This window comes from Tamandua tetradactyla, chromosome 2, assembly GCF_023851605.1.
Source record: "Tamandua tetradactyla isolate mTamTet1 chromosome 2, mTamTet1.pri, whole genome shotgun sequence".
Lineage (NCBI taxonomy): Eukaryota > Metazoa > Chordata > Mammalia > Pilosa > Myrmecophagidae > Tamandua > Tamandua tetradactyla.
The window spans coordinates 52,461,175-52,487,465 of NC_135328.1; the positions used below are offsets into that span (position 1 = coordinate 52,461,175).

The 26,291-nt window shown below is 54.0% G+C and overlaps 1 protein-coding gene across 1 annotated transcript in view; it reads left to right on the forward strand.

Annotated features, from left to right (window-relative positions):
* The first annotated feature begins 10,294 nt into the window (after positions 1-10,294).
* PRRX2 (paired related homeobox 2) overlaps positions 10,295-26,291 on the forward strand; it is a 48,836-nt gene continuing 32,839 nt past the window's right edge. Inside the window, exon 1 of the mRNA XM_077147018.1 lies at positions 10,295-10,580. Within this exon, the coding sequence (XP_077003133.1) occupies positions 10,295-10,580 (286 nt within the window). The remainder of the gene's footprint in view (positions 10,581-26,291) is intronic.

The window sequence follows — 26,291 nt, forward strand, 5'->3', positions numbered from 1 at the left end:
AGGCACCGCCAGGTGCCTCCTGGTGCTCCCAGGTCAGGGTTTGAGGCCTGTGAAAGTGGTTATGGGCTGGACCAGCCTTGATGAAACCCCCTGGAGTGGGGAGCCCAGAGCCTTGGAGGGATCCCCATTCTCTGCTACCCCATGTGCCCGCATCAGAGGTCCTGCCTGGCCCTGGTCTCTCTTGGTGAGGTGAGTCCTGAGAGCCCCCAGAATTCAGGAGAATGGGGTGAAAGGTGCTTGGAGCTCCTCACTGCACCTCACTGCCTCATCGGCACAACAAGGGGCAGGTGTGGGGCTGGCCCAGATTCCTTCCTACTCCAGAAGTCAGGGGTCCCGCGGAGAGTCTCCCAGGGTCGGATTCTGCCCGTGACCCTGGGCCTCACTCAGGGGAAAGGTCCTGAGAAATATCCCCTGACCTCTTCCTGGCAAATCTGTGTCTCGTAAATGCTGGTCAGCCTGCCTCTGCCTTCACTCTGGTAGGGCAGAGCTGTGGTCTTGCCCTCTCTGAGCCTTGTTCTCCCCAGCTGCCCAATATGGGGGCAAGCGGGGGGTGGGGGGTGTCCAAGAGGTCTGAGCCTGCCCCATCTCTGGCGGCTGTAGGCTTAGTGTCCTGATCCCAGAAATTCCCTCATCCAACCCCTGCTGCCGCCCACTTGGCATTTGTCCCTGGCAGGCCAGCCCTGGGGACAGAGCTCAGGGAGGGGCCCCTCCAGCCGCTGCAGCTAGGGCCCAATCGGGCTCCGCCAAGGGAAGTTTCAAGCCAGCTCAGATCCCTTGGGGAAGCAGGGATGGTAGAGGTGGGGGGCGGGCAGGACCCTTTGTGCTCCCCGGGAACCCCCCACTCCACCCCCACCGGTCCTGCTTGGCGAAACTGACGGCAGGAAGGATCCCGTTGGCCATCCGTCAGGGAGACAGAGTGGGCCCGAATGAGGGCCATTTGAGGAGGGGAGCCGGGGAAATTTGATCATTAAGAAACCCTCCTGGCTGTCTGGGGGAATTTAATTAAATTGCTGGAGAGGGCTGTGAGAGAGGGCCACATCTGGAACCAATATATGGAGCTTTGATTTTTTTTTTCCCTCCTTTCTTTTCCCATCTCACTGCTGTAGAAGGGAAAATAGTGGAGCCTTGGAGTATTGTATTGGTTCCTCTGGGATAGAATTCCTGGTGGATGAAGAGGGAGAGAGACAAGACAGAGGAAGAGAGAGAAAACCAGAGAGAGAGAGAGAGAGGAACCGTGGTAGAGACATAGTGAGTCAGAGGCAGGAGAACAGAGGTGGGCAAGGACTGGGACCCAGGCAGAGGCCCCCAGAGACAGACTTGACCAGGGAGGGGAGAGCCAAAAACGAATAGAAAGAGGGCGAGGGTGTGGCCAGGCTGGGCATTGGGATTTGGTTTCAGAGAATTCCATAAACCAGTGTGCCTGGCCCGGAGTCCCTGGGGAAGCCAGCATTTATCAAGCCCCTGCCCTCCTTGGTCCCTGCATAGGGGATGGTTCCTCCCAAGCCCTTATCATCTAGATACTGTTATTATCTCACTTGCAGACGAGAAGTGACTTGCCCAAGGTCACCCTCTGTCTTCATTTGCTTCCTGGGTCCCTTTGACTGCAATTATTTCATTCACTTGGCAACTGTTCATTTCGGGCTTGCTGGGTGCCATCCACCGGGCTAGGAGGCAGCAGCATGGAAGATGGGCTGGAGCCCACAGCTGGTGCAGGGACTGCTGGCTGCTGGCAGAGCAGACAGGCGGCCGGGGAAGGCCTCCCTGAGACAGCAGTGGTTGAGGCTCACCCTAAGCCTGGGCAGGAGTTGGCTGGGAGAGGAAGTAGGAGAGAAGCATTTGGGGTCTCTCTCTCTTTGCCACTGGGGAGTAGGGATCCTCCAGGCCCCAGGCGCCAGCTCTAGGCTGGGCCCGAGTGAGTGCTCACGGCCATGGGAATGGAAGGATGGCTTCCTGGCCTTGACCCCCATGGCCAAGTAAGCAGATACTGGCCTAGTCCCCTCTTCTGCCAGTTTCCTGCACATGAGCAGCCCTGCCCTGGTCTGAAAGCTTTAGTACCGCCACCACACCTAGTCCAAGACTTCAGAGCCCCAGGCCCAAATGAGGCTTCCATTTGGCAAGGGAAGAATAAGATCTCTGCCCTGGCTCAGAACCTCCGGGGTAATTTCTCCCTCCCTCTAAAATCCAATGCCTGCCCTCCAGCATGCTGTGACTTGCCCTGGAACAGGCTTTGGCCCCCTGTAGAGACCTCACTCTGGCAGGGTCCTTATCCCAAGACAGTCTGGGGGCTCTTCCCATCTTCCCTGACCCCCACCCGTCCTGGGATGGCTGAAGTACAGCCCTGCATCAACCCCCAGTGCTTGCATCCTCCATTTCTACTCTTCCTTTCTAGGCTGGGATCCCCGAAGGCAGGGGCCAGCTCCAACATGGTCCTCAGTGGGGCCTGGGCTGGGCAATGGGTAGGAGCTGAGCACATATTTATTGAATGAAGGTTGCCTGACCTTGGTACTTGGAGAGCAGTTTAGACAAATAGCTCAAGCTCTCTAGCAGCATGGAAGATGGGCTGGAGCTCACAGCCGGTCCTGGAATTGCAAAAGGGGAAGTGAGGAACAGTGGGACCAAAAAAGATAGTATTGCAGACCTCCAGACACTTGAAAGAGGTAAGGCTGGTGGTCTGTTGCTCCTTTGCCCATGCTGGACGTCCTGCCTGGAGCCCCCTCCCTAGACCCTATCCGTTTTCTATTGATGAATCCTGCTCATTCTTCACGGGCCAGCTGAGTGCCCCCTTCCTTGGGGAAGCCCTCCCTGATATTCCTCTCCCCCTGCTCCCCCACGGCCCCCTGCTCCTCCTCACACACTCCTTACTACCTAATCTTGGTTTATTGACTTCTCCACAGGCCGTGGATTCTCCAGTGTGCAATCTGGCATGGCAGAGGTGCTCGGGCCACTCGAGGTCTAGCCAAGCTGTGAAGGTAGGTGGCGATGATGACCACTGCTGTGTGCTGGGTGTGTGCTCTGGGCCAGGGCCCCACGGGGCACACAGGCTTGTCATAGCCTCATGGTAACCCCAGGAAGGGTACTCTCCTCCCCCCATTTGGCAGATGGAAGGGAGCAGGTTGGGGGAAAGCAAGGTAACTGGCCCAGGGTTGTGGAGCTGGTGGTTGGCTGAGGCAGGGATTTGAACTCATTTCTGTCTGCAGATGAACTCCAGACATAACACTGAACTACCTCCCCATCCCCACCCCCTTTCCCTGGGGCAGAGAAAGAGTCCTCCAGGGTTCTGAGTATCCAGGACCAAGTGGCAGGAGGCAGGTGGGGACAGGAGGTGGAGGCCCAGTCACTGGGACAAGGGGCGGAGGGGACACAAAATGCAATCAGCAAAGACTGCACTCGGGTCGCAGGGAGTGAGAGGAAAGCCAGTGGCAGGGAGAGCCAGCCAGACTGCCGGGCCGTCCACACGTCCTGCTAATCTGAAACAAATGAAGAAGGAGACTCGGGGTCCCTCATGGAGGCCCTGACAGGGCGATGATATACAGATTTTAAATAAATGTATCTCATTAGGGACGCATTGTCTGGAGGGAGAAAAATAATGCCCTTCCCGAGCCTGCCTCCCGTTTCCAAAAAAAAAAAAAAAAGTCCAGTGCTACAGCTAAAAAGGAAATTGCATTAATACAGATTGTTTTATTTAAAAAACCTTGACCTCGACTTCAAAAAAAAGTCATTAGACATTCTCCTTCTCAAAGGCTGCCGGAGCGGTTATGGGGAGGCCCGTTCATTTCTCAATGACTTACTGTTCCTGCGCGGCCGGAGAAATGTGTGAGGAATCGGGGAGTAATTTAAGGCTCCCTGCAGAAAGGTGTGTAAATCTTTGCATGTCTAAAGAAACTTTACCAGACCACTAAGTCAGAGGAAAAGAAAACTGGAAGAGCCTGCCACTGCCCACTCCACCCCCCTTTTTTCCGTTTCTTTCCTTTGGAACTCTGATCTCTTTGATCATAAAAATGGTCATATTTCACCCCCAAAATATCAGCAATCAGCAAACTAAGGAAGTGGGAGCCCATGGGGAGTTTTGCCACCGATTAGGCCCTTGGTTTAATTATTTAACGCCTGCCCAGCTCATAAGGGCCGTGAACACACCCTCCTGGAGAGAGTTCAAGAGTATGGTATAAATAATAATAACTATTAATATCCCCAATTAAGTCCGTGAACTGAGAGCCTTGTCCCGAGCCTCCAGCCCCGCCTTATCCTCTGTCACCGCGTGCACCATCATTGCTCATGCACATGCGCGTGCGCACACACACACACACACACACGCTGTGTGCAATGAAGAGCCTCGCATAGCTGCACTTCACCACAAAGTAATCACAGCAAGATGTTTCAGGGCCTGAGGAGTGAGTGAGGGCAGGGCCCGAGGGCTCCGGAAGGCTTTGTAAAGGTGCTGAGCAACCCTAGGCCTTGGCCTGTGCTCCTCGCCTTGGGGCACACCTCCCCCGCCTCCACCCCCATGTTCTGGGGGGAGCAGTTTGCCAGGAGAAAATTCCACAGAGCTACGATGTGGGGTGGGTCCCAGGTCTGATACCGCGGTGTGCCCTTGGGCTGGTCCTTTCCCCTCTGAGCCTCGTTTCTGTGGGATTCTCCCACTGGGATCTTCCTGGGGGTCACAACTGTTCCAGAAACCCAGAGACCCCCCTGAGTTTAGAAGCTTTGCTGTAACAGAGCAGCTCGGACCAGCCAAGGGTTAGATGCACACCACTGTGGCTGGACTGCGGTGACTCCCCTGAGAGTGCTGCTGGGATTTACAGCCCAATGCTCACCCAAGATGCCTCAGTCTATCGTAGGTGCTCAGTAAATCTCTGCGGAATGAACCGGTCAGAACCATTTCCCACAATCTGTCTCCCTGTGAAGCCTGCAGGCCTTCGAGGGCAGCAAGGAGGGTCACCACACATCTAGAGCACAGCATGGCACCAATCTCCAACCTTCAGGAGCCCTTCAAACAGAAGGTGGCCATCTGGCCCCAGCCTGGGGTCCAGGCCTGTGCCAGCTCCTGCCAGCTCGGCCCTACTGTGTCCTTGGGACCCCAGACTGGCTTTACTATGCTTTTTCACTGGCCCAGGCACGGACCACCACACTGACCAGGCATTTCTGCTACTCAAGCAATGGGAATACTGATCCTCAGCCATGTGATCAGGCTATTCCCTCTAGAGATAACTGTGTGTGGAGCCCTACTGTGTGCTTGGGTCAGAGGCCTGGATGCCTTCTCCTTTCTTCTGTGCCAGGCTCTGGGGAGACAACAGTGAAAAGGATAGACAACGTTCCTGGCCTCACATCTATAGAGTCAGGAGGGCACAGCAGGCAGCTTACAGACCAGAAGTGGCAGCTCAGAGAAGGAAATGCTTGGTCCAAAGTCGCAGGGCAAGTCCGCGGCAGAGTCAGCCTTAAACCCAGCCAGGTCTTCAACTCCTTTAACTGGAGTTGTGTCTGCTTTAAGCCTTTTTTTTCACATCCATAGCTGATGCTTATTGACTATTTTCCAAATGCCAGGTTCTGTACCATTAACATGAGTCATTTCATTTGATTATCATAACAACAGTGTGAGAGAGGTGCCAGTATTACTTCTAATTTACAGATGAGGAAACTGAAACTCAGAGACGTTAAGTGAGTCAATCAATGTCACACAGCTGAAAAGTGCAGGGTTCAAGTTCAGTGCATACAAAAAGATTTTAAATAGAAACAGGAAAGCACAAAAGCCATGTGGAAGGAGAAGAAAAGGGAAGTTGATATGCCACCTGGATGAATACAATTCCTGTGATTATGTCTTCACATTAGCTTTGGCTTCCCTGGCAGCCAAGGCAAGAAAGGAAACACAACCGATTATCCAAGTCTCGTTATTTGGTTCTTTTTCAAAAGGAGATATCGTGATTCTTCAAGAGAAATGGATAACTTCCTAGCCCTAAATTCTCATGGGACAATTTGGCATGGTGGTTAGAAGCCAGGGCTTGGGAGCTTGACAAACTTACTGGGACACAGGACTTACACTGTCCAAGCCTCAGTTTCTCCTCTTCATGGTAGTGTGAGGATGCAGGGAGTCAGTGTAGATCAGCCTGGCTTACAGGAAGGCTCATTAAATGTGAACCCTTGTTATTATGGAGTGCATCTTTATCTTTGGATTTGCAAGTGGGTCAGAAACATTTTCCAAAATGATCCAATATTTTAACCTGTGCAGAGTGCTGAGAGCCAGTCACTTCAGCTGGGTACCCCTGCCAGGGAATCTCAGGAAAGACATCAAAGCCTGAAAAGTTTGGGCAGCAAGTTGGGGGCGGGGGGGGGGGGTAGGAGATAGCCAGATGTCCTGCCCCTTTGGGCTCTGCTCCACTTCTAACAGGGCAGACCTGGGCCTGGGATGAGCGGGAGCCCCCACTGTGATCACAGCCTGACATAATATTTACAGAACCCTGTGATCTGTCACAGTCACGCCTGGTCACGTCTGAGTCACATTGGCCTGTGGTGTTTATGATCCCCTGGGCGTGCCTCACTGAACATAAATTCAGCCTGTGTGCTCCGGTGTGCTGCCCTGACTCAACTGTCTGCTTCTGAACAGCCTTTTCAGTTTGCAGCCACGGGGTCTGATCAGGTAAACCCGAAAAGCTGCAGGATTCCATCTCGTCCTCAGTCTCCAGTCCCCCAATCTGTAGAATGGGTCTGGTCCTCGAGTGATTGAGAGTCAAGTGTCTTGCAGAGTTTGTGATGGCTAAAGAATGATGCTAATAGAAACCAATAAGAAACAGGACCATTCCAGTAGAAAAATAGGTATGACTACAAACAGACATTTTACAAGTAAGAAATGCTAGTGGCCATTGAATACCAAAAATATTTTTCACCAATAATTCAAGATTTATGGGTTAAAACAATGAAATGCCTTTTGAAATTAAAAATAAACTATTCGAATACGCCATGCTGACAAAGAGATAGAAAAATTGCCTGGAGTAAAAATTGATACAACCTTTCTGAGGGCCATTTGGCAGCATTATCAAAAGCCTTACATTTTTGTAGAATCTTTGGCCCAGTGTACTAGTTTTCTATTTGCTGCTCTAATATATTTTCACAAACTTGGTGTTTTAAAACAACATAAATTTATTATCTTACAGTTCTGGAAGTCAGAAGTCCTGGGCTAGAATCAAGCTGTTGGCAGGGCTGAATTCCTTTCTGGCTGCTTCAGGAGAGAATCTGCTTCCTTGCCTTTCCCTGCTTCTAGAGGCTGCCCACATTCCTTGGCTCATGGCCCTCTTCCAACTTCAAAGCCAGCAATGGCCAATGGAGTCTTTCTGACATTTCATTGCTCTGACATAGACTATTCTGCGTTCCTTTTCCACTTTTTAAGGATCTTGTGATTAATTGGGCCCACCTTATCCTGCTGATGCAGGATAATTTCCTTGTTTTAAGATCAGCTGATAAGCAAACTTAATTCCATCTGTTACCTTAATTCATCTTTGTGCCATATTCACAGGTTCCAAGGATTAGGATGTGGACCTCTTTGGGTGGCCATTATTCTACTTACCAAATCCAACACTAGGGTAGCACAAGGCTTTCATTAAAAATAATGGTGGACAAGAATCTTTAATGACACTGAAAGCAGGTTATAAAATACTTGGTACAAGATGGTTCTACTTTTATTATATGTGATCATTTTTCTCCATCTTCCTAGTTATATAGATATAAGCTAGAAAGATATGTTCTAAAATAATTTTAGCTTATTTCTTTTTCTTGTCATATTGCTTTTTCTAGGTCTTCATTTCAATATTTAGTAAATAGGATGATTATCTTCAACTCCTTTCACTAAAAAGACTGTTTTTAACATTTGGAATGCCTAGTGTGTTGGGGATATCTCGGAGTGGGCTATAGATGATTTTTGTTTTCTTCATTTTATGTATGTTTTCTAAAATCTCAACAATGAACATATTACTTCTGTAATAAGAAAAGTAAACTTTTTTTTAATGCATGAGCTTTTGGGGACCAATGTGCATTTTCACTAAAACTCAAACCAGGACCCAGCCTCCGATGGAGCCTCCAATTAACAATCAGCTCATTCTCCATAGAATCCCTCTCTGGAGAGCAGGGACCCTCCCCACTTCCTTTTTGCTCCTCACCACCCCACTGTCTGGAGCAGTGCCTGGCTCAGTTACTGCTGGTTGAACTGAGAGATTAAATGGACACCCCTTCTTCATCTCACCCCACCCCTCCTCCAAACTGGGTTAGCATCACAGATTTATCTAAACTACCATGGAAGTTATTTATTTTTCAGCCATATCCTGTTGAGGTAGTGAGTCCCTGAGTTCTGTTCCTTCCTCCCTGGGTTGACAGAGTTTCCTTTGGTATAATTTCAGGTTGGAGCCCTTGTCCTAAGGCTGGGCTTTGTAATAGTAGCCAATGTCCCTTGCCCCACTCTGCCATCCCTATGCCACCCCAACCCCCAGCCCCAGAATTGGCAAGGATAGTAACAACTCAGTAATAGCACGATAATAATCATACCATCTTCACAAGCACACTTTTGGATCCGTCCCTTAATTATCTCTAGTTTACAGATGACGGGATGGACTCAGAGAGGTGACACTTCGGAGGGCAGAAGGCAGTGCAAAGCACAGCTGGACCTGGAACCTGGTCTCTGACACCAAAACCATTCTAAATTCTATGTAAGACCCCTCCCCCACTTAGGGGACCTGCAGGGTACTCCAGCAAGGGCCAGGTCCTCCCAGTGTCCAGAGCCAAGCAGCAGCTCCACCCTGCTCAGTTCTTCAGAAAGTTGCACAACCTCATGCACTGTGGGCAGCTCGGGGATCCCCTGTTTCCTGGCTGGGTTCCTGCCTCGTGGTGCCATAGGCTGGTCCTGTCAGGCCCTTGGGAGAAGGAGGGCTGCTGCCTTCTTTGCCAGCCCTATCTCACTGGATGCTCCTTGGGGGAGTTTCCAAGGAACTAAAAACCCCATCATCTTTCAAACATGGACCTATCCATGGGCGCATGCCGATAGGCTACTGTGGCTGAGGTTACATGAGGGACAGTCAGCCTCATTTGGGAATGACTCTTTTCTTGGAAAAAGAAAGCAAGTTTTCTTTTTCCAAGAACGAAGGCTACAGGTCAGCAGGTTTTCAAGGATGTGGGCAGGGTTGGTTTTCTGTGTGGGATCCCAGAAAGAACAAAAGCCTTCTCCCAGTAGAACTGTTTCTGCCCACAGGACGTTGGGCTTTGGTAGTAATGGCAGGGAAGACAGAGGGACAGGCCATCAAGTAGCCATCCTGGTGAAAGACTTGTGGCATCTGAAGGGCTTAGAGTCTCAGTTCTGCTTACAGGGTGCATTTCTTCTGTGAGTTTCCTTGAAAAACAAAAACAAGAGCAGAAACCTGAGGCTGCCTCTCTCTTTCTCTGTCACCCATCTGTCAGTCTGGCTGTCTATCCTTTGCTTGTATACTGGGAATTTGGGAGGGAAAACTCTTCCCTCCCAGGGTGGTTTGCCTGGGGGAGGCCCAGGAGCATCCTGGGGGTGGGCACAAAAGTGTCGGACCCCAGGCTGGGGGGTGTGCCTACATCCCGGAAGTCTGAGAGGGCGCTGCTTTCTGTGAGAGAACCTGGGGGCCAGGTGAGGTGGGCAGAGGGGTTTAAAGACTTCCGATTCTTTCCATGGGGGCCAGGAGCAGTTTTGGGGCGCACTGGGGTGCGGGTGGCAGTGAGAGCCGAGCTGGAGTTAGGGGGTCTTCTCTGTCAACCTCCTTGTCAACCATCTCAGAGCCGCTCACCCTCACCTACGAGGAAATTTGTAAATGAAGAGGGGCTGTCGGTCACCTTCCCCAGTCACTTGTTGGGAGATTTAAGAAAACACACTGAACTTTTCCACTCCTTAAGCTGTGGATGGGGCGGGTGAAGGGAGGATACCCCTTCTTCTCCACCCTCTCCCCGCCCCCCGCCCTCCAGCCTTCGAGGGCGCCCCCAGCAGCCCGAGGGGTGGGGGCGGGCAAGGCGTGGGCGGAGGAGGGGGAGGAGAAGGGGGGCGAGGTTTACTTCAAGAAGGGGCGTGGGACCGGCGGAGCTTGTGCTTTAGCAACTTCACGGAGCGCGAAGGAGGCAGAGAAAGGGAGGGAGGAAAGTTTGTTTCCCCCACCCCACCCCCGACGTCAGCGCCGGGCGGGCCGCGGCGGCCGCGGAGCGAGTAGGCGGCCGGAGAACTGGGCAGAGCACGGGGCGGCCGGGGCGCGCTCGCTCCGACCCGCGCCTGCGACCCGCGCCTGCGACGCCCGGGCCGCTCGCGGGTATGGACAGCGCGGCCGCCGCCGCCGTCGCCGCCTTCGCCCTGGACAAGCCGGCGCTGGGCCCGGGGCCGCCACCGCCGCCGCCGCCGCCGCCGCCGCCCGCGCTGGGTCCCGGCGACTGCGCCCAGGCGCGCAAGAACTTCACGGTGAGCCACCTCCTGGACCTGGAGGAGGTGGCGGCGGCCGGGCGGCTGGCGGCGCGCCCCGGGGCCAGGGCCGAGACGCGCGAGGGCGCGGCGCGGGAGCCGTCCGGGGGCAGCAGCGGCAGCGAGGCGGTGCCGCAGGACGGTGAGTGCGCGCGGGCGCGGGGCAGGGGCAGGGGCAGGGGCGCCGGGCGGCCCGGGCCGGGGGCGCGGCACCGCGGAGGGCGTGGGAACGGAAATGCGGGGGCCGAGGGGGCCGAGGGGGCGCGGGGCTGCCGGGCCTATAAAGGTGCGAAGCTGGAAGGCTGCGGAGCCGGAGGAGCGCGCGGGGTGATGGGGGGCAGGCCGGAGATGCAGGGCGCTCCCTCTACCCGGACCCAGAGTTGGGGTGGGGAGGAGCGTGGGGCTTGGAGGCTGCACCCGAAGGGGTGCTGGAGGAGATGCTGCGGCAGGCGGGGCCCCGCGTGGATGGGCCCTGGGCACTGAGGCTGGGGTGACTGGCACATCCTACAGTTGGGGCTACTGTTGGGCTAGGGTGGACTGTGTCTGACTAGGACTCTCGCGACTGGGTGAGAGGCCCTCCTTGTGGCCACAGCTACCACACGTCCTCTGAAGCATGACTGGAATGGTCGCTGAGGACTGGCACAGCTTTTGTACCCAGCCGTCTCTCTGCACTCCCAAATAGCCTGGGAAATGGGCCAGACTGTTTCCACGTAGTGAATGGGGAAACCGAGGCTTGGAGGAGACAAAGCGACTTGACTGATATTGTACATCTGGGTTTCAAACTCTCACCCCACCCTCCCAACCCCCCACAGAGCTCCCACTAGGACTTCTTGAGATGGATTCTTTGGCATGGCGTAGAGGTGCCTGCCACCAGCTCCCTCAGTTTGCCCCTCCAAGCAGCTTCCTGAGTAAAATGGCCCACCCCTTAAGAGCCTGCCAGGCCTCTTTTCCCCCTCTGAGTTAAAGGTCATCAGGCAGGGGCTTTAAAAACAAACAACCCACCCAAGCGACTTTTCCAAAAAGAGTCACAGGATTGCAGGCTTCTGAACTGTTAGTCAGAAGGGGGTAGAGCAGGAGAGGATGGAAATAAAGCAAAGGTCCCAGCCCTGGACAGTTGCATGTGGTTGGGGAGGGAACCAGAATCCCAGCAATTCACCCACACCCTGAAGAGGGGATGGGGTGTCCTGAGACCACTGTCCATCTCCTCTGCTTCTGGAGAGTGATTGGTCTGTCAGAGCTCCTTTCCCACCCAACCCTGGGAAACCCCCCCACCCCTTCACCAGCCTCCAGGACTCAGGGGTGCCTGGCCTGGTTATGTGCCCCTGGTTTCTCAGGTGAGAGTAGGTGCAGGGAAAGCTGAAGTGACTGTAACCTGTTCTGGAACCGCGTCCAGGGGCTCGTGCCTGTGCATGGTGGCTGTTGGGGGATGCCTGAGACATGACTGCCTTTCTCCAGGCACCTTCACAGAGCCCCAGGCTGGCGTCAGGGCCTGCCCACCTGCATCTTAGGGCCATGCCTGCCTGTCTGTGGCTGAAGTGAAGGCCACTGGATCCCTCACAGGGAACCAGTGTAGCCAGTTAAGTGGCATCCACCAGCCCCAGGGGACTGGCTGCTCTCTTCACCCTCCAGGGTGAGCAGGAAGCAGGCAGACCTCTCTCTAGGAGTTTGGGTTTAGATCCCTGATGGAAAGGTGGAGGGATAAAGCGGGGTGCTCTCTGCAGAGGGGAGGCCCTGCTAGCCTGAGGTGGGTAGACGACCTCAAGTCTTGCGGCAGGAGCAGTTCTGAGTCGGCATCCCGTTGGGGTAGAGGTAGAGGTCTCTGATTTCACTGGACAAATGGGGGACCTCTGGGAGGTGGGGAGAAGAGGAGGAACAAATTAAAGGTGAAGGGAAGGAGAAAAAATGGAAAGGAGGAGGAATGGGAGGGATGGAGGGAAAGGAGGAAGGGGAGGGTGTGGGAGTGGTGGGGTGAGAAGGAAGGGAGCCAGGCACCGGCGCTCTTCAGGCTTGATGCCTGTTTACGCCCAGGCCCGTGGGACCAGGGGAGGACAGACAGTGGAAGGCTCGCTTCTCCTGGGCCACACAGGTCTCTGAATGCAGGGTTCCCATGGGGAGTCTCGGGACAGCTAGTTTCAGCTGGGGACATGAGTGTGCCTGCAGAGGGCACTATGACCTCCCAGGCAGCCAGGTGCAGAGTCAGCCTCCCAGCTGCCCCTGGGCCCTGCCACTTCCCTGAGAGCCTGCGAGTCCCACAGGCCTTGTCCCAAGGAGGGGCTTCTGACACGCTGGAAAGATCCAGGCCCTGCGTGCTTGGAAAAGGGGACACTCTGTGTGTGGAATCAGGTGGGATGGGCCGGGGACCACTGTTAGTTGTCTGCCCTGAGACAGGCATCTCCTCCCCTCCTCTGCGGGGAACAGGGCCGCAGCAGGGCGCTTCAGCACAGCACTGGGCCCATTCCTTAAAATGCAAAACGAATCACTAGTCCCTGAAATCGAAGGGCTTTGTGCAGAGCCACACATCTCCCCAGGGCCCACTGGGAGCATTCCAGGGATGCCCACTGCCCTGCGGCTGCCCATGGGCCCTGGGAGAGTCCGTCAGATGCCATCCCGTCGGGGCCTGTCACGCAGTGGGTGGGGGCGGAGGGTGTGGACAGGGCCCTCCTGCCTGCCCTTTCCTCTGTTCGGGGTGTCTCCCACTAACTGTGGACTCCCAAGTCCTGTGGTCTCCATGGGTAGGAAAGAAGGGGCCTCTCTCACCACCAGCCTGGTGAGCCCAGCCTGCATCTCGGGACTCCTTTCCAAAGCAGACAAACAAACCTGGGGTGCTGGAAGCCCAGACCCCAGGCTGGCTGACATGGGCCTTGGACTGGGGTCTCCCCCTTGTCTGGGCTGCAAGGGGTCCTGGCTCCTCACTGAGGATTTGAACATGCTTGGAGCTGGGCTTTCCTGTGGCTTCTGGGGCTGTTTTCTGAGTCCAAAGAAAGAGACTGATACCAAAGGGAGATGGGGTGCCCCCATTTTAAAAAGTAGGCTTAATGGGAAAACTAATGACTTAGAAAATTTCTGTGTTTGCAACCTGCCAGGTTAGCAGGCTTAAAATTAATTTTCAGAAAAAAAAAAAAACTTTTATTTTCACAACACTAACCATAGATGTCGCCGATTCCTGCCAATGGCTCTCCCAGAGCAGGCTCCCCCCGGAACTGGCCGGGAAGGCGGTGGCTTCCTCGGTGACTCAGAACAAACCAGGATCTCGGGTTCCTCCCAAATCAAGCACTGAGGTCTGGGCTGGGGCGCTGAGCTATGCCAAGCACGTTAGGAAAATAAACCCTCGTTTGCTGCCTTTGCGCTGACTTACAACAAAAGAAACCACATTAATAACAGATTTTCTTTAAAGCATTCCCTCCTGCGGGCAGGGCGGAAACAGGGTCCGCGGACACACTGTGAAAATAAATAAAGGCCCTCTGTCCAGGCAGGGGGGAAGCTTTCAGGCAGGAGAGGCTGTTCCCCTTGCCGGTATTCGGGGCTGGTACCTGTTTCGGAAAACCTCGGGACAGAGCGGACGCACCCTCCGGAGATTCAGGACAGACAGTTGCTTGGCATTCGAGGGGCGCAGGCTGAGCCGGGTCGGCCAGGGGCCCTGGGCTGGGGGTTTGGGCCCAGCCTTCCCGGGAACTGCTCCCAGAGCCGCATCTGTTAACAGGGGTGAGGGGAAGCCAGGGGCCAGCCTGGTTTGGGGGGAGGGCCTACCCCTCTCCCTGCCAGTGTTGGAGGCACCAGGCCAGAGTGTCCAGAATGGAGGGGCTTCAGGGACCGTTGAGTTCGACAGACCATCCTGTGTGCTTTCTGGTTTTTGTTTGTTTTTAAATTTATTGTCATAATACATACATGACATGAAACTTCCCACTTTAACCACTGGCATTAATTACGTTGATAATGATGTGCGACCATCACCACTATCCATTTCCAGAACTTTTTCAGCACCCCAGATATCCGTTTCATGGCCATTAAGCAATAGCTCTCATTTCCCCCTCCCACCAGTCCCTGGTAACCTCTAATCTACTTTCTGTCTTTATGAATTTGCCTATTGTGGATATTTCAAATAAGTGGACTCATAACAGAATTTTTTCTTTTTGCATATGTTGTCAGGGTTTATCTGTGTTGTAGCATGGACCAGCACTTTGTTCCTTTTTGCAGCCGAATAATATTCCATTTATGTACAGACCACATTTTGTTACCCATTCCTGCCTTCCATTCTTAACCCCCCTCTCCTGTAACTGATTGTGAAACTGGCAGTGGCAGCCCCTGGGGCTGTTGAAGAGAGGGAGGGCTGAGGCAGCCAGCCGCTGAGATAGTAGCAGGGCTGGGAGGGAAAGAGACAGAATGGTTTCTTCAGAACTGAGCCTTTTAAAAACAAGCTTCCTTCCTTTCCATATATGCATTTCCTGATGGGGACAGAGTCGGCTGTGGTGACTGAGGGCTGAACTGGGAGTCAAGACACCCAGGTTTGGATCCTTGCCTCTGCTGCCATCTCTGTATGTCACCTTGGTCGTGACCCGTCCCTTCTCTGGGCCTCAGTTCCCCACCTGAACAGTGGGAGACATGCGCAGATGTTTGGGTGATCTCATGCAGGCTTAGACCCTGCCCCATCATGGGCCACATCTCCCAGGGCAGTGGAGTGTCGGAGGCTTGGGACTTGGCTGAGCCCAGTATCTGGCCCTCAGGGTCCCGGCTGCCTGGAGAAATGAGGTGTCTCTCATCAGATGTCTAAGAAACAGAGGGAGTGGAGGGGTGGGGGGCTTAAGAGAAAGAGCCAGGGTCTTGGAGCCCAGGGGGCCTTCAGTTTGAGAATCAGTAGGTCTCCCAGGGCAGCTGGGGGCACTGGGCAGCGGGGAGGGGTGACCGCCGGCGTCCCTGGCTTTGTGTCAGTAGGGAGGGCGCTTGCTATTTAGTTAATCGCTCATGATTCCAGGGTGGTCTTGCTCCTCTTTCCAGTGGGTCAACTGGACGGAGCTTGGGCCTGGCACAGGGACCCCGTGAGGGCCCTTCCCTGGGGGCAGAACCTCAGTGGGCTTGGAGCTGTCCCAGCCCTGCCAAGGAAACTCTAGAAAAAAAACAACTTAGGGGTGGTATGATAGCACCTGCATGCACATTACCCTTTAGGTCTAGAAAGCGCCCTGAGACTCAGAGTCACTACCTGTGAAATGGGAACGAGGGACAGTGGTGCCCCCATGGAGGTATGATGAGCCCTGAGTGGACGTGGGGTACCAAGCCTAGATCTCTGTGAAATCAGACAGGACTGGCGATGACATCCTTATTTTTACAGAGGCCCAGCCAAGTGAAGCAACCTGCCCAGGGTCTCAGAGGGTCGTGTTGGGTGGAGGTGTGGGAGATGAGAGGCTCCGCTGGTGTGGGGGAGATTTGGAGCTGTGATTTGCTTGGGATGGGGGATGAGGGAGCACAGAGAGCCAGGGGGTGCTGAGGCTTGAGGGCTGGCACAGGGTGGGCTGTCGGGCTGGATGCTGGGCACGTGTGAGGGGGCTCTAAGTGGGCAGAGATATAAAAGAAGGGTTTTGGACAGTTCGTTCTGGGCAGGGACCTGAGGTAGACTAGGTGAGGCAGAGCTTATGGAGCTTTCGTGTGTCCCAGCCTCAAAGGGACAGTGGCTGACCCAGGATGGGGGTCAGCTTGGGGTGATCCAAAAGGGAGCCGGTGCTTTCCTGAATGCATCCTGCAAAAAGGGTTACAGTGTTGCAGCCTGACCAGGGCCCAGTCCTGGGGTCCGAGACTGGGAATGGAAGAGAAGGGTGGGTCCCATGCAGGGATTTGGCAAGGACTAGAAACCTTCTCAGGGCCCCTAACGGGGTGCTTGGTGTGTGCTGGCCGGGGCTGCACATGCATCACCCCGAGCTATGCTCCCGCCATCCGGGTGAAATGGGTCCTTTTATTATCCCCACTTTATCTAGAGGGAAACAGGCTCAGAGAAATCAAGCCACTTGCCAAGGTCGCGCTGTTCCCACAGAAGCTAGGAGTCCAGCTCAGACCCTCCTGCCCAAAAGCCCGTGCTCTTAGCCACTGAGCGAAGCTACCCAGGCACCCTGGGAATGCTGGGCGCCATTCGACCAGGGCTGTTCGAATTGCCTTCAGGGGACTGTGGGGCAGCCGGGGGCGGGGTTTCCCCAGTCTCCTCCGCAGCTTGGCCCGGGTCGCTGACCAGCCTTGGGGGTGGTTGAAGCTGTGAGAATGAGGGGTGGCTCCTCCCCCATATGTCTCACCCTGAAACAACCAGAAGGGCCTCACTCACCCTCCACAAGCCTGTCTCCAGCCACCGGGACACGGAGCACCCGTGGAGGGCCCCTGTGTCTGAGAAAAACAGCATGGGACAGGCCCCTTCCCCACTCCACTCTCACTCTTGTACTCATTCATTCATTCATTCATTCATTCATTGTCACTGCCTGCGCCCAGAGCCCAGGCTCCAGCCCTGTGGTTCCGAGACTGTCAGATTTCAGCTCCAGGGAAACTTCTAGGATCTCAGAGGAACTTGGGTAGAGTGGGCAGTTTTAAAATTTTGCCAAGGAAAGCCATTTAGTCACAACTATCGTCTGTTGCCTCCATCATTATGTCTAAGAAAGAACCTTTTAGCATCTGAACCTCAGAGTAAAGAAAGGCCCTTGAGCCTGACTCAATTTAGCTTAACAAAAAACGTGCTGTAATTGCCCCCTATTTTTCTCATTTCATAGTAGGTCAGTGAAGACTTTGTCATTTGGAAATCACATGGTAGTCTTGCTTTTCCAGACTCGTGTGCGTTCTCTCTCTCTCTGTGTCAGAAACAACACCCGGCCCAAGTTTCCAAGCCCATTTTCCACAGGGCCGGGCAACCACGGGCAGCCTGCGAGTAGATGAGCGGACGTATCTGTACTGGCGTGGGCCAAGGGTTAAGTGCCTTTTGTGAGGTGGTGAGTAGGAGAGAGCCGTGGGAGCTTCCTGTTTAGACAGGCGGAGTTGGGGAAAGCTTGCTCGCCTGGCTCCCATACAGGCCAAGCAGAGGAACAGAGGCAGCCGTGGGATTTTGGACGCCGAGGAGAGGAAGAGAGACAGGGTCCCCACACCATCCAGCGGGTGGTCAGTGTCCAGCAGGTGGGCGAGAGGACATGGGAGGGGCAGAGCTGCCGCCACTGCCCAAGGAGAAGCCTGGGTCTGCAGGAGCCTGAGCTTGCTGGCCACAGCAGAGGCAGAGCTGGCTCTGGCCAGAACCCCGGAGCCGTGCATCTCAAGATGTCCTGGGAAAAAAGGTCGTTAAAAGACAAAAATAAAATAAAATTAAATTAAAATACAGCACTGATTCCCCAGTCTGGCCGCCCTGCTCTGTGTCCCTTCCACATCTGGGAAGCACTGCGGGGCTGCCGTGATGACAGGATGTGGCCCACATGGGGCCCTTTGTGGGTAACGATGTCTTTTATTGTGTCCTGAAAATGAGGCAGGCTCTGGAAGACATTATTTCTGGTCCCTCTTTGTGATGGCTTCTGCTCTCCTGTGGGATGGGCAGCCAGGACCTATGGTTTGGGGGTGGGTGGGTGGGAGGGGTTAGGACGGAGTGAAGGCAATGAGTTTTGGAGAAGCCAAGCACTGGGACCCGGTGGGGATGGGAGGCTCAGCCATGGGCCGAGGGTTGCTGGGTGGGTCACAGTCTTTGGAGAAGGTCCTGGGTGTGAGACATTGAGGGCGCAGTGGCTGCGAGGCCTAGAGGCTTTCACAGAAGGCTCTTCCATCCCAGAGCTGATCTTCCAACTTCAGTTGCTCAAGGTTTGGCGACATGAGCCTAGCACCCCTCCATGACCTTTCTGCCCGGGTAGTTCAGAGTCAGGGAGCTGGGGTTCCCATATCGCCTTGCCCAACACCCCCAATCTGGGACACACCCTGTCACTAATCTGAGTCTCTGTGCACCGATCTCTAAAACAAGGGGTTGCGCCATCAGTGTTTGTTTAAGTGTGGTCCTGGGAACGACCGCGTTAGAATCACCCAGGCAGCTGACTGAAATCCATGCTCCTAGGCCCTAACCACGTTTTGGAAGCAGTGTCTCAGGGGCGCAGGCCTGGGTATCTGCATTTCACAAGGTTCTCCCAGTGATTTTTGGTGTGCATTGAAAGCCAAGAGCCCCTGAGGTCTGTGCTCTCCAAGCTGCCTCCGCAGCTCTGTCACTCTCTTCAGTTTGCCTGAGTGGAAAATGGGCCTCTGGGGGATGGAAATGGCAAGCAGAGCTGCCACAGGAAGCACGAGGCTGGCAGGATGGGGAGGGAGCTGCTGCCAGGCCAAGCCCCCAGCATTCCCAGAGACCCGACTCTGTCCAGGAAGCCCTATGTCCTAGAGAGAACAATTGTTGTCTACTGTCCTACAGCATTCATTGAGCACCTACTGAGGACCAGTCCCGAGACAGCACAAAGGACTGGAATGAAAGGGGCACTGAGATTTACCTCTCATGCATCCTGGCCCCCTCTAGTTGGGGCTGGCCAGGGTCAGAAGGGGTGGTCAGCCACCTCACTGCTGAGCTTTTGTGCTGGCAGAGCCCCCTCACGGCGCCTGCGCCTGCTTCCCTGCCCTCAGCCTGGCAGGCCCGTCTGGGTTTGGGGATCCACTGCCCCAGGAGGGCGGCTGCCTTGTCCTAAGATTTATCCACCTGCCCCCTACCCCAGCCTCCCTTTCTGTCCTCCCCCACCCTCCCCTCACTGTGGGTGCAGACGTTTACATGCCAGAGATGGTGTTATTAAAAATGACATTTAACCAGGGCTGGAATTACCATGCGGATGGCTGCAAACCTCCGAATCAAAGCAGGAGCCGCCAGGCACGCCAGGCAGGGGCCTCACAGCCTCTCTGCGCTGGCCTCCGATTTAAACCCCCTGCAGAACCCTGAGGTCTTGAAAGCGAGCGCACCTCCTTTCATTAGACTAACAAATAACACGTAACAGAAAACATCTGTTAACAACAGCCCCTTATGTTCTCAAGATGGTGCTGCCAGCGGCTGGTCCAGCCAGCAGGCACCCGGCAGAGGTGGGCTCGGGTTTTGGCTGCCCGCACCTTTTTGGAGTTGGTCGGGGTGCAGGGCCTCGGGGTACAGTAACCCCCTGCCCTTTGGGCCTCCTTCTGTACTCTCTGGGACCTGGAAGCCTCCTTCCCCACCTCTAGCTTAGTCATTCCCCACCCTCTTCTTGCTGATGGAAGCCTGTTATAGGAGGGTCAGTTTGGGAGGGGGTGGAACCCCTGGGCATCCCGTATCACAACCCTCCACTTTACGGGTGGCATGGGGGTCCAGAGGCCAGGGTTTGAGCCCTGACCCATCTCCTGACCAGCGGTGGTACCTTGGCTTTCTCCTTTTCTTGAACTCCTCCTTTGCCATGTGAGGATAGAATTGTGCCTTCTTTAGGGATGAGTGTTTTTAAGGATTTGAGGAGATGGTGGAAGTAGAGTAGTCAGCATGTAGCCAGACACGTGGGAAGTGCTCAAAAGGGGCCTCTGCTATTATGATTAGAGTTGAGGAAACTGAGGTTCAGAGAGGTTAAGTGACTTGCCCAAGGTCACACAGTGGGTAGAGAATTAAGGTTTGGAGCCTCCAAGCCTACACCTTCTTTACAACACTGTGAAACAAGGAGTGAGATAAAAGCGCTGTGCCAAGTGTGGATCGGACTGGCATCATGGTCTTTATGTACCTTGCTAAGGAGTTTGGGTTTACCGTATATGTAATGAGAAGCCATTGAAGAATTTTAAGCTTATATGCTAAAGAATAAGTATATAACACTTCAAAGATCGAAAGACACGAGCCATGGTATATAAACATGTACAGTGAGTTCTAGAGGTGAGCTGGAAGACAAGGAAAAGTAGCACTTTTATGAATGGTGGTGAAGAACTGAATATATTCATCCAATTTGAATATACTGGAAGGATACTTTACTTAGAAATACTTAGAATAGCACCACAAATAACAAGATTACAGAAGGAAAGAGATGCTATGAGAGAAGTGGCCAAAAGAAAAGAAAAAACTGGAAAAAAAAATCAAAACGTCATTGAAAAGAAAAACAAAACTAGACCAACCAAGATGTTTACCAATAAATTCAGATAAAATTTAACTGTCACATAAGAAATCTTTTGAGAAAATATTATAACTGGTTTATATAAATTATCAGAACACTAATTAGGCAACACACAGATATGATTTGTACCTGGCTGTTTAGCCACTGAAAGGGGTTCTTTGTTACAGAAGAAAGCAGATTCTGGAGCCTCTCCTCCAGCCAATAAAATTCTCTACTTGGAAAGGAGGGAGGGTGGGAGAAAGGAGAAGTAGATCAGACACAGCCCCTGCCCTCAAAGGGCTTAGGGTCTAGAGCTGATGGCAGAAGGGGCTGAGCTCAGCTTTGAGAGAGCAGGCTGGACCCACCCTCACCAACACCAGGCAGCCTCTCCAAGTCCTCACTACTCTGAATGTAGAAAACTTTCAAGACTGGAAGACCTGGGTGCCTCACCAGGACCTGAAGTATGAGCCCCAAATCTCTGCAGGGAAGGAGCATCAGACCTGGAGAAGGAGGGGCTGCATGTCTGACTAGGGAAAAAAGTATGGGAAAAGTTCCAAAGTTGAGAGGAAGGACAGCTTGGCGCTTTGTTCTGTGATGAAGCCACAGAAAGGAGACCCTCTTGTCTTCCCCTAAGAGACTGGATATTAAACTCCATGCCACTGCCTACCCTCCCCACTGCCAAGATCTGTCCTGCTTTTTGGTTCCGAGGAAACTGGATGGAATTCATTCGTTTGTTCATTCTTTCATTCATTCAGTGCACATCTGTGTTGTTTTGAGGCATCATGCTGGGAAAACACCATTGAAGGGGCCAGATTTGGTCCCTCACTGCATGGAGCTTAAAACAAAGGCAACGTGGCTCCCTGTTATCCGGCTCTTACTGTCTGCTTGATTCAGAAATCTGTTTTACGTGCAGCATCTGACGAATTTTCCTAGCAGCCTTCTGAGGGAGGTTTAGCATTATCCCTGTCTTACAAATGAGGACTCTGAGGCTCAGAAAGGTAAGATGACTTACCCAAAGTCACCTGGGAAATATGCAATGATTGCCAGGGCCCAAGTGTGGTACCCTGTGCTGTGTCCCCCAGGTGGCCAAAGAGCCACAGTGTCCACCTGCTAGAAGCAGCTGCAGGCCCTGCCAGGGAGGGAGTGCTCTTTGCCACCCTTTCAGGTCTCACCCAGAAACCTCTGCAGTGCCCTAGGAAGACCTTTGCTCCTGGCGCCGTACACCTGTGCGGACCCTGCCCCATGCCATGGTCAGGCAGGGGGCCCTGGACCACGCTGCTATGGAGAGGCACAGAGTAGGGATGTAGCCAGGGAGGGGCCCAAGCCTTGGGGAACCTCATGTTTCCAGGAGACATCATGTTTTAATTGGAAGGCCAGCCTCTCCCGCAGAGCCAGCTGCCCTGCCACCACATTCCCGGGCGAGGAGAGTGTCAGGACTCAAAGTGGGAAATTGCTGGAGACAAGAAGTAAAAACGGACTACTCTGGTTTCACTGGGAAGGAAACAAAAAATGCGAAGATATAATGCTGGCCGAAAGTGGGGTCGTTGTTTAAAGAGAACTGTTGCCATTGCAGCAAATTTGAGTCCGGAGTGAAGCAGAGCTCAAAGAGGGGCTCCCTTCTTAAGGAGCTGGTTTCGCTCTCAAGCAAGGGAAAGGAGGGAAAGCATGCTGTGACCCCTTCCATCCTGCCTTCCTTCCACATGTATTTATTGAGCACCTAGTCCATGCCAGGCCCCATACTGGGCTCTGGGATCCCAGCAGGGAAGAAAGAAGGTGTGGTTCCTGCCTACTTGGGGCTCACAGTCTAGTCAGGGACACAGACAAAGAATTCTCGATTGAAGAGGGAGAAAAATGCTATGAGAGGCATGTCTGTACTGCTATGCAGCTCATGGACCCTAACCTGGTCCCAAGATTCAGGGAAAACTTCCCGGAGGAGGTGGAATTTTGGAGAGAACCTAAAGGGCAATTTGGGATTAGAAGAAGTCAGGGAGGGTGTTCCTGTTGGTGTGGGAGGTTGGGCATAGCAGATGCAAAGGCTCAGGGGTGGGAAAGTGGTTGGCTTGCTCCAGGAGCAGAAGGAATGGGAAGGAGCACGGTGGAAGAGGGCTGATGGAGCAAGGAATGCTTTCCATGGGACTGTGGGTGTCCTGGAGAATCTGGAGGCATCCAGGCCCTTCCCAGTGGTTCTCAACAAGTACACATTCCCTGGCCATGTGGCGGCCAGTGGCTGACTCGGCGCAGCTGTGTGTCCCAGTTGCTTGGAGCCTCCTGGACTGTCCCAAAGGCCAGACACCCTGATGGGCTGCCCCCTGCCTTGTCTGACCCTGACCCAGCTGCTCACGGATCTGGACCACCTCAGAAGCCTAGCTGCTGAGTTGAGGAGGGGAGGCTTCAAGAGCTGTTCAGAGGCAGAGGTGGTGCTGACTTTACCACGTCACCATCTGCAGGACGGTGGGGAGGTAGGACATGTGCAGGAGGAGAGGCGAGCAGCCGTTGCTGGTGACAAATTCATGGACCCAACACTGGGACTGTGTGTCACAGCTCATAACCACCCTGGGATGGAAGTTTCATTAATAGCCCCTTTAACAAGATGAAGAAGGTCATCCCGGGGTGTCTGACTGCAAATCTGCACCCCACAGAGAACTTTGGGGTGCTTGGCACAGTCAAGATAGTTGAGCTAGATGACTTTTTGGGGGGCTCGTGGCTGTGGCTGTGAGGCTTCTTATCCACTGTGGCAGCACTGTGATCTTGGCAGTTGCCATTTATCGTGCACCTACTATGTGCCGAACCTTCTGCATGGATCATCTCATTAAATCCTTCCAGTGTAGAAAGGAGGTAGTCTGTTGCCCCATTTTCCAGATGAGGAAGCTGAGGCCCAGAGAGACAGTTACACAGTGAGGACACCGCAGTGTCTGGTCTTGTGTCCACCCCCTACACTTGCCCCATCCCCACCTGTCCAGAGCTCCCAGCCATGGCTCACTGTGACCTCATCCAGCCTCTCCAGGCTCATTTAGGAGCGGAAGGGCAAGACATGACACTGCTTCTAGAAGGCTGAAACAGGGATTGCTGATTGTTGGGATACTCAGGCAAGGGCAGCTCCTGTTTTCCCCAGAGCAGCTCAGCGGTGGTGCAGGCATAGAAAGGAGAGTTGGCCACAGAGAGTTCCAGTGGGTCCCCCTCTGGTCAGAAGGCTACCACTGTCTCCCTGGAGACAGAAGGAGCCTGGCTTTGCTGTTGGGATTTTGGCCTTGATGTCACGCCCACTTGCCAGGTGGATTTGGGAAAATGACTTTATCTCTCCAGTTCCTCACCTGCCAAATGGGCATAATGATTGTACCCAGAGCTGGGATTATCCAGAGAGGTTGATGCAGTCAAGCAGGTAGGTTCTCAGCACTAGGCCTGGCACACAGTAGGTGCTCAATAAGCACAAATTTCTTTTCTTTTTCCCTCTCCCTGATACTTGGGAGGAGGCGGACCCAGTTTAGGACTGTCGCGCCCCCTGCAGAGATGGAAAAACCAAGGAGGAACACATTTCCTAAGGGCTCACAGGAGAGGGAGCCGAGAATAAAAGCAGAGTTCCAGGTCCCAGGAGTCTTTTCTGGTTTTTAATTATGTTTTCAAAAAGGAGATGGGTCAGCAGCTCCTGTGCCTCCTCACAGGCCCCAGACTCCCCTGCCCCGACCCCGCAGCCCTGCGCTGTCTGGTGGCCCAGGAGCTCCTGTCTGGACGAGCCGTGTTGGTTTGCTGCAGTCTCTGCCTGCTGCTGGCCGGACCCGACCGCCCTTCCTGCACAGACTGCGGCGGCATCTTGCTTTATTTTACGTGGCCCAAATTAAAACCATGTATAATTTCATGACAAATGCCATCTATAAAACACAACAGAACTATTTTTATAATGTGGCATTTGAGGTTAAGAAATTCAAATTAGAGATTAATTGCAACTTCTAGAAGGTCTGTGGGTAAGATGGCATGGGGAGCAAGACCGAGATATTCAGATATGCTCCTGCAGAGATTGCAGACGGGTTCTTCTTGCATGGTAGGGCATGTACACACACATATGTACTCACACGCATGCATGTACACACACACATGGACATGCATACGTGTACACACTCAGCTAGCCCCGGGCTCTGGCAAGGTGGTTTAAACATGGCATCTGCCCTTGTGGGAAGGCGGATCTCAGTGTTGGCCTGGAGCTCCTCCAAAGGGTCCTTCTCTGCCAGTCCACGATGTCCAAGAGGCCCTCAAAGCCATGCTCCACAGAGATGAAGTAGCCCTAGGGTTTGTGGAGGTGGATGGCAGAGGGGAATGCCCAGAGCTTGGGGCTTAAAGAAAAGACACGAATGTATTGGATTTACCTTCATCTGTGCCAGCCCTCAGCGTCTCCCCAAACCCTCCCTTTCCTCCAGCGCCGCCTCCCCTTCCAAACCAGAACCAGATGGAAATCTAAGTGATTTAGATTCTGAGGACAGGGCAGGCAGCATGGGATGGGAGCCCCACTCAGCGAGGGAGGGAAGGAGGAAGGAGGTCTAGAGGCCATAGGCAGTTTGTGTCCCCGCTGGCACCCAGCTCAGAGCCCCCTGGAAGAACCTCGGGACTCCATAGAGCCCACTGGCACCTTTCCTGGGCTTCGGGGGGATTATGGGTGATTGCTGCTTTCTTTGAAACTGGGAACAATGGCCATGGTTGGGAGAGTGAGCTGCCCTCGGTACCACAAATTTCCTGCTCTCTACCTTCCCACGGGCATGGGCAGGTATCTCAGGTGTGTCCTGGTCAGGAGGGCAGTCAGCTCCAGGCAGTTGTTGGCCAAGAAGGGCTAGTGCCCACCGGCCTCCTCTTCTGCCTGAGAGGGGAGGAAAGGGCCAGGGCCGGGCCAGGGAGCCAGACTGACCCAATGGGTCTGCATTACCCATGTCGGCTTAGGCTGACCCCTCTCTCTGAGCCTCAGTTTCTTCATCTGTAGCGTGGGGATAATAATGACAGCCCCCACCTCTCTAACATGGTTGTGAGAAAGCAGCAAGGGAGGATGCATGTCGCCTAATACAAGCAGCTGCTGCCACTGTTATTATTGTTATTATTTCTGCCATTGGCTGTTAGTCACAACCTCTGTGTGGTTCTGAAGAAGGCTGGGCCGAGGTCTCACCCAGCCATGCTTCTGGCAGCTGCTGGTCCCCAAGGACCCTCATGCCCCCCAGCACAGGGACAGGGAACTGTCTCAGTCCAAACTAGCACCATATTAAGGCAAAACGCTGTCCCTCCACCCCAGCCCCACCCTGGGGTGAGGCAGGGCAAGTAGGGGCTTCATTCCATTGTCTGCTGGCACGTTCGGGGGTGAAGACTGGGTGGGGTGGGGTGCTGGCAGTGTCCTGCCCTTCTCTCGGGGGCAGTGGCCTTTGGCACGGAAGACGAAGAGCCCGGACCACCAGAGAAGGGTCAGGAAGAGCTGCAAGGGAAGGGCCCTGCCTCCCCGCCCTGCTGCTCCATCTGAGACCTCAGACCCCGGCCCCAGCGTCCCCCTCCTCCACCAGCTGCGGCAGCGCCTGCCACCCTGCCATTGAAGTAACTTCTTTGGGTGAAGTCCCTACCCAGAAAGAGGTCCTGCTAGAACCCTGCTTTGGAGGCCCCCACTGAGCATATGGCACACAGGATCTTCCGCCTCCTTTATAGAAAGTTTTTGAAATTTCCCTTTTACAGATCAGCAACTGAGGCTCCTTCGTTCAACATCACTGGAATGTTTCTCAGGCACCAACGAAGTGCAGGCACTGGGCAAATATCCACTATTCAGCCCTTAGGGA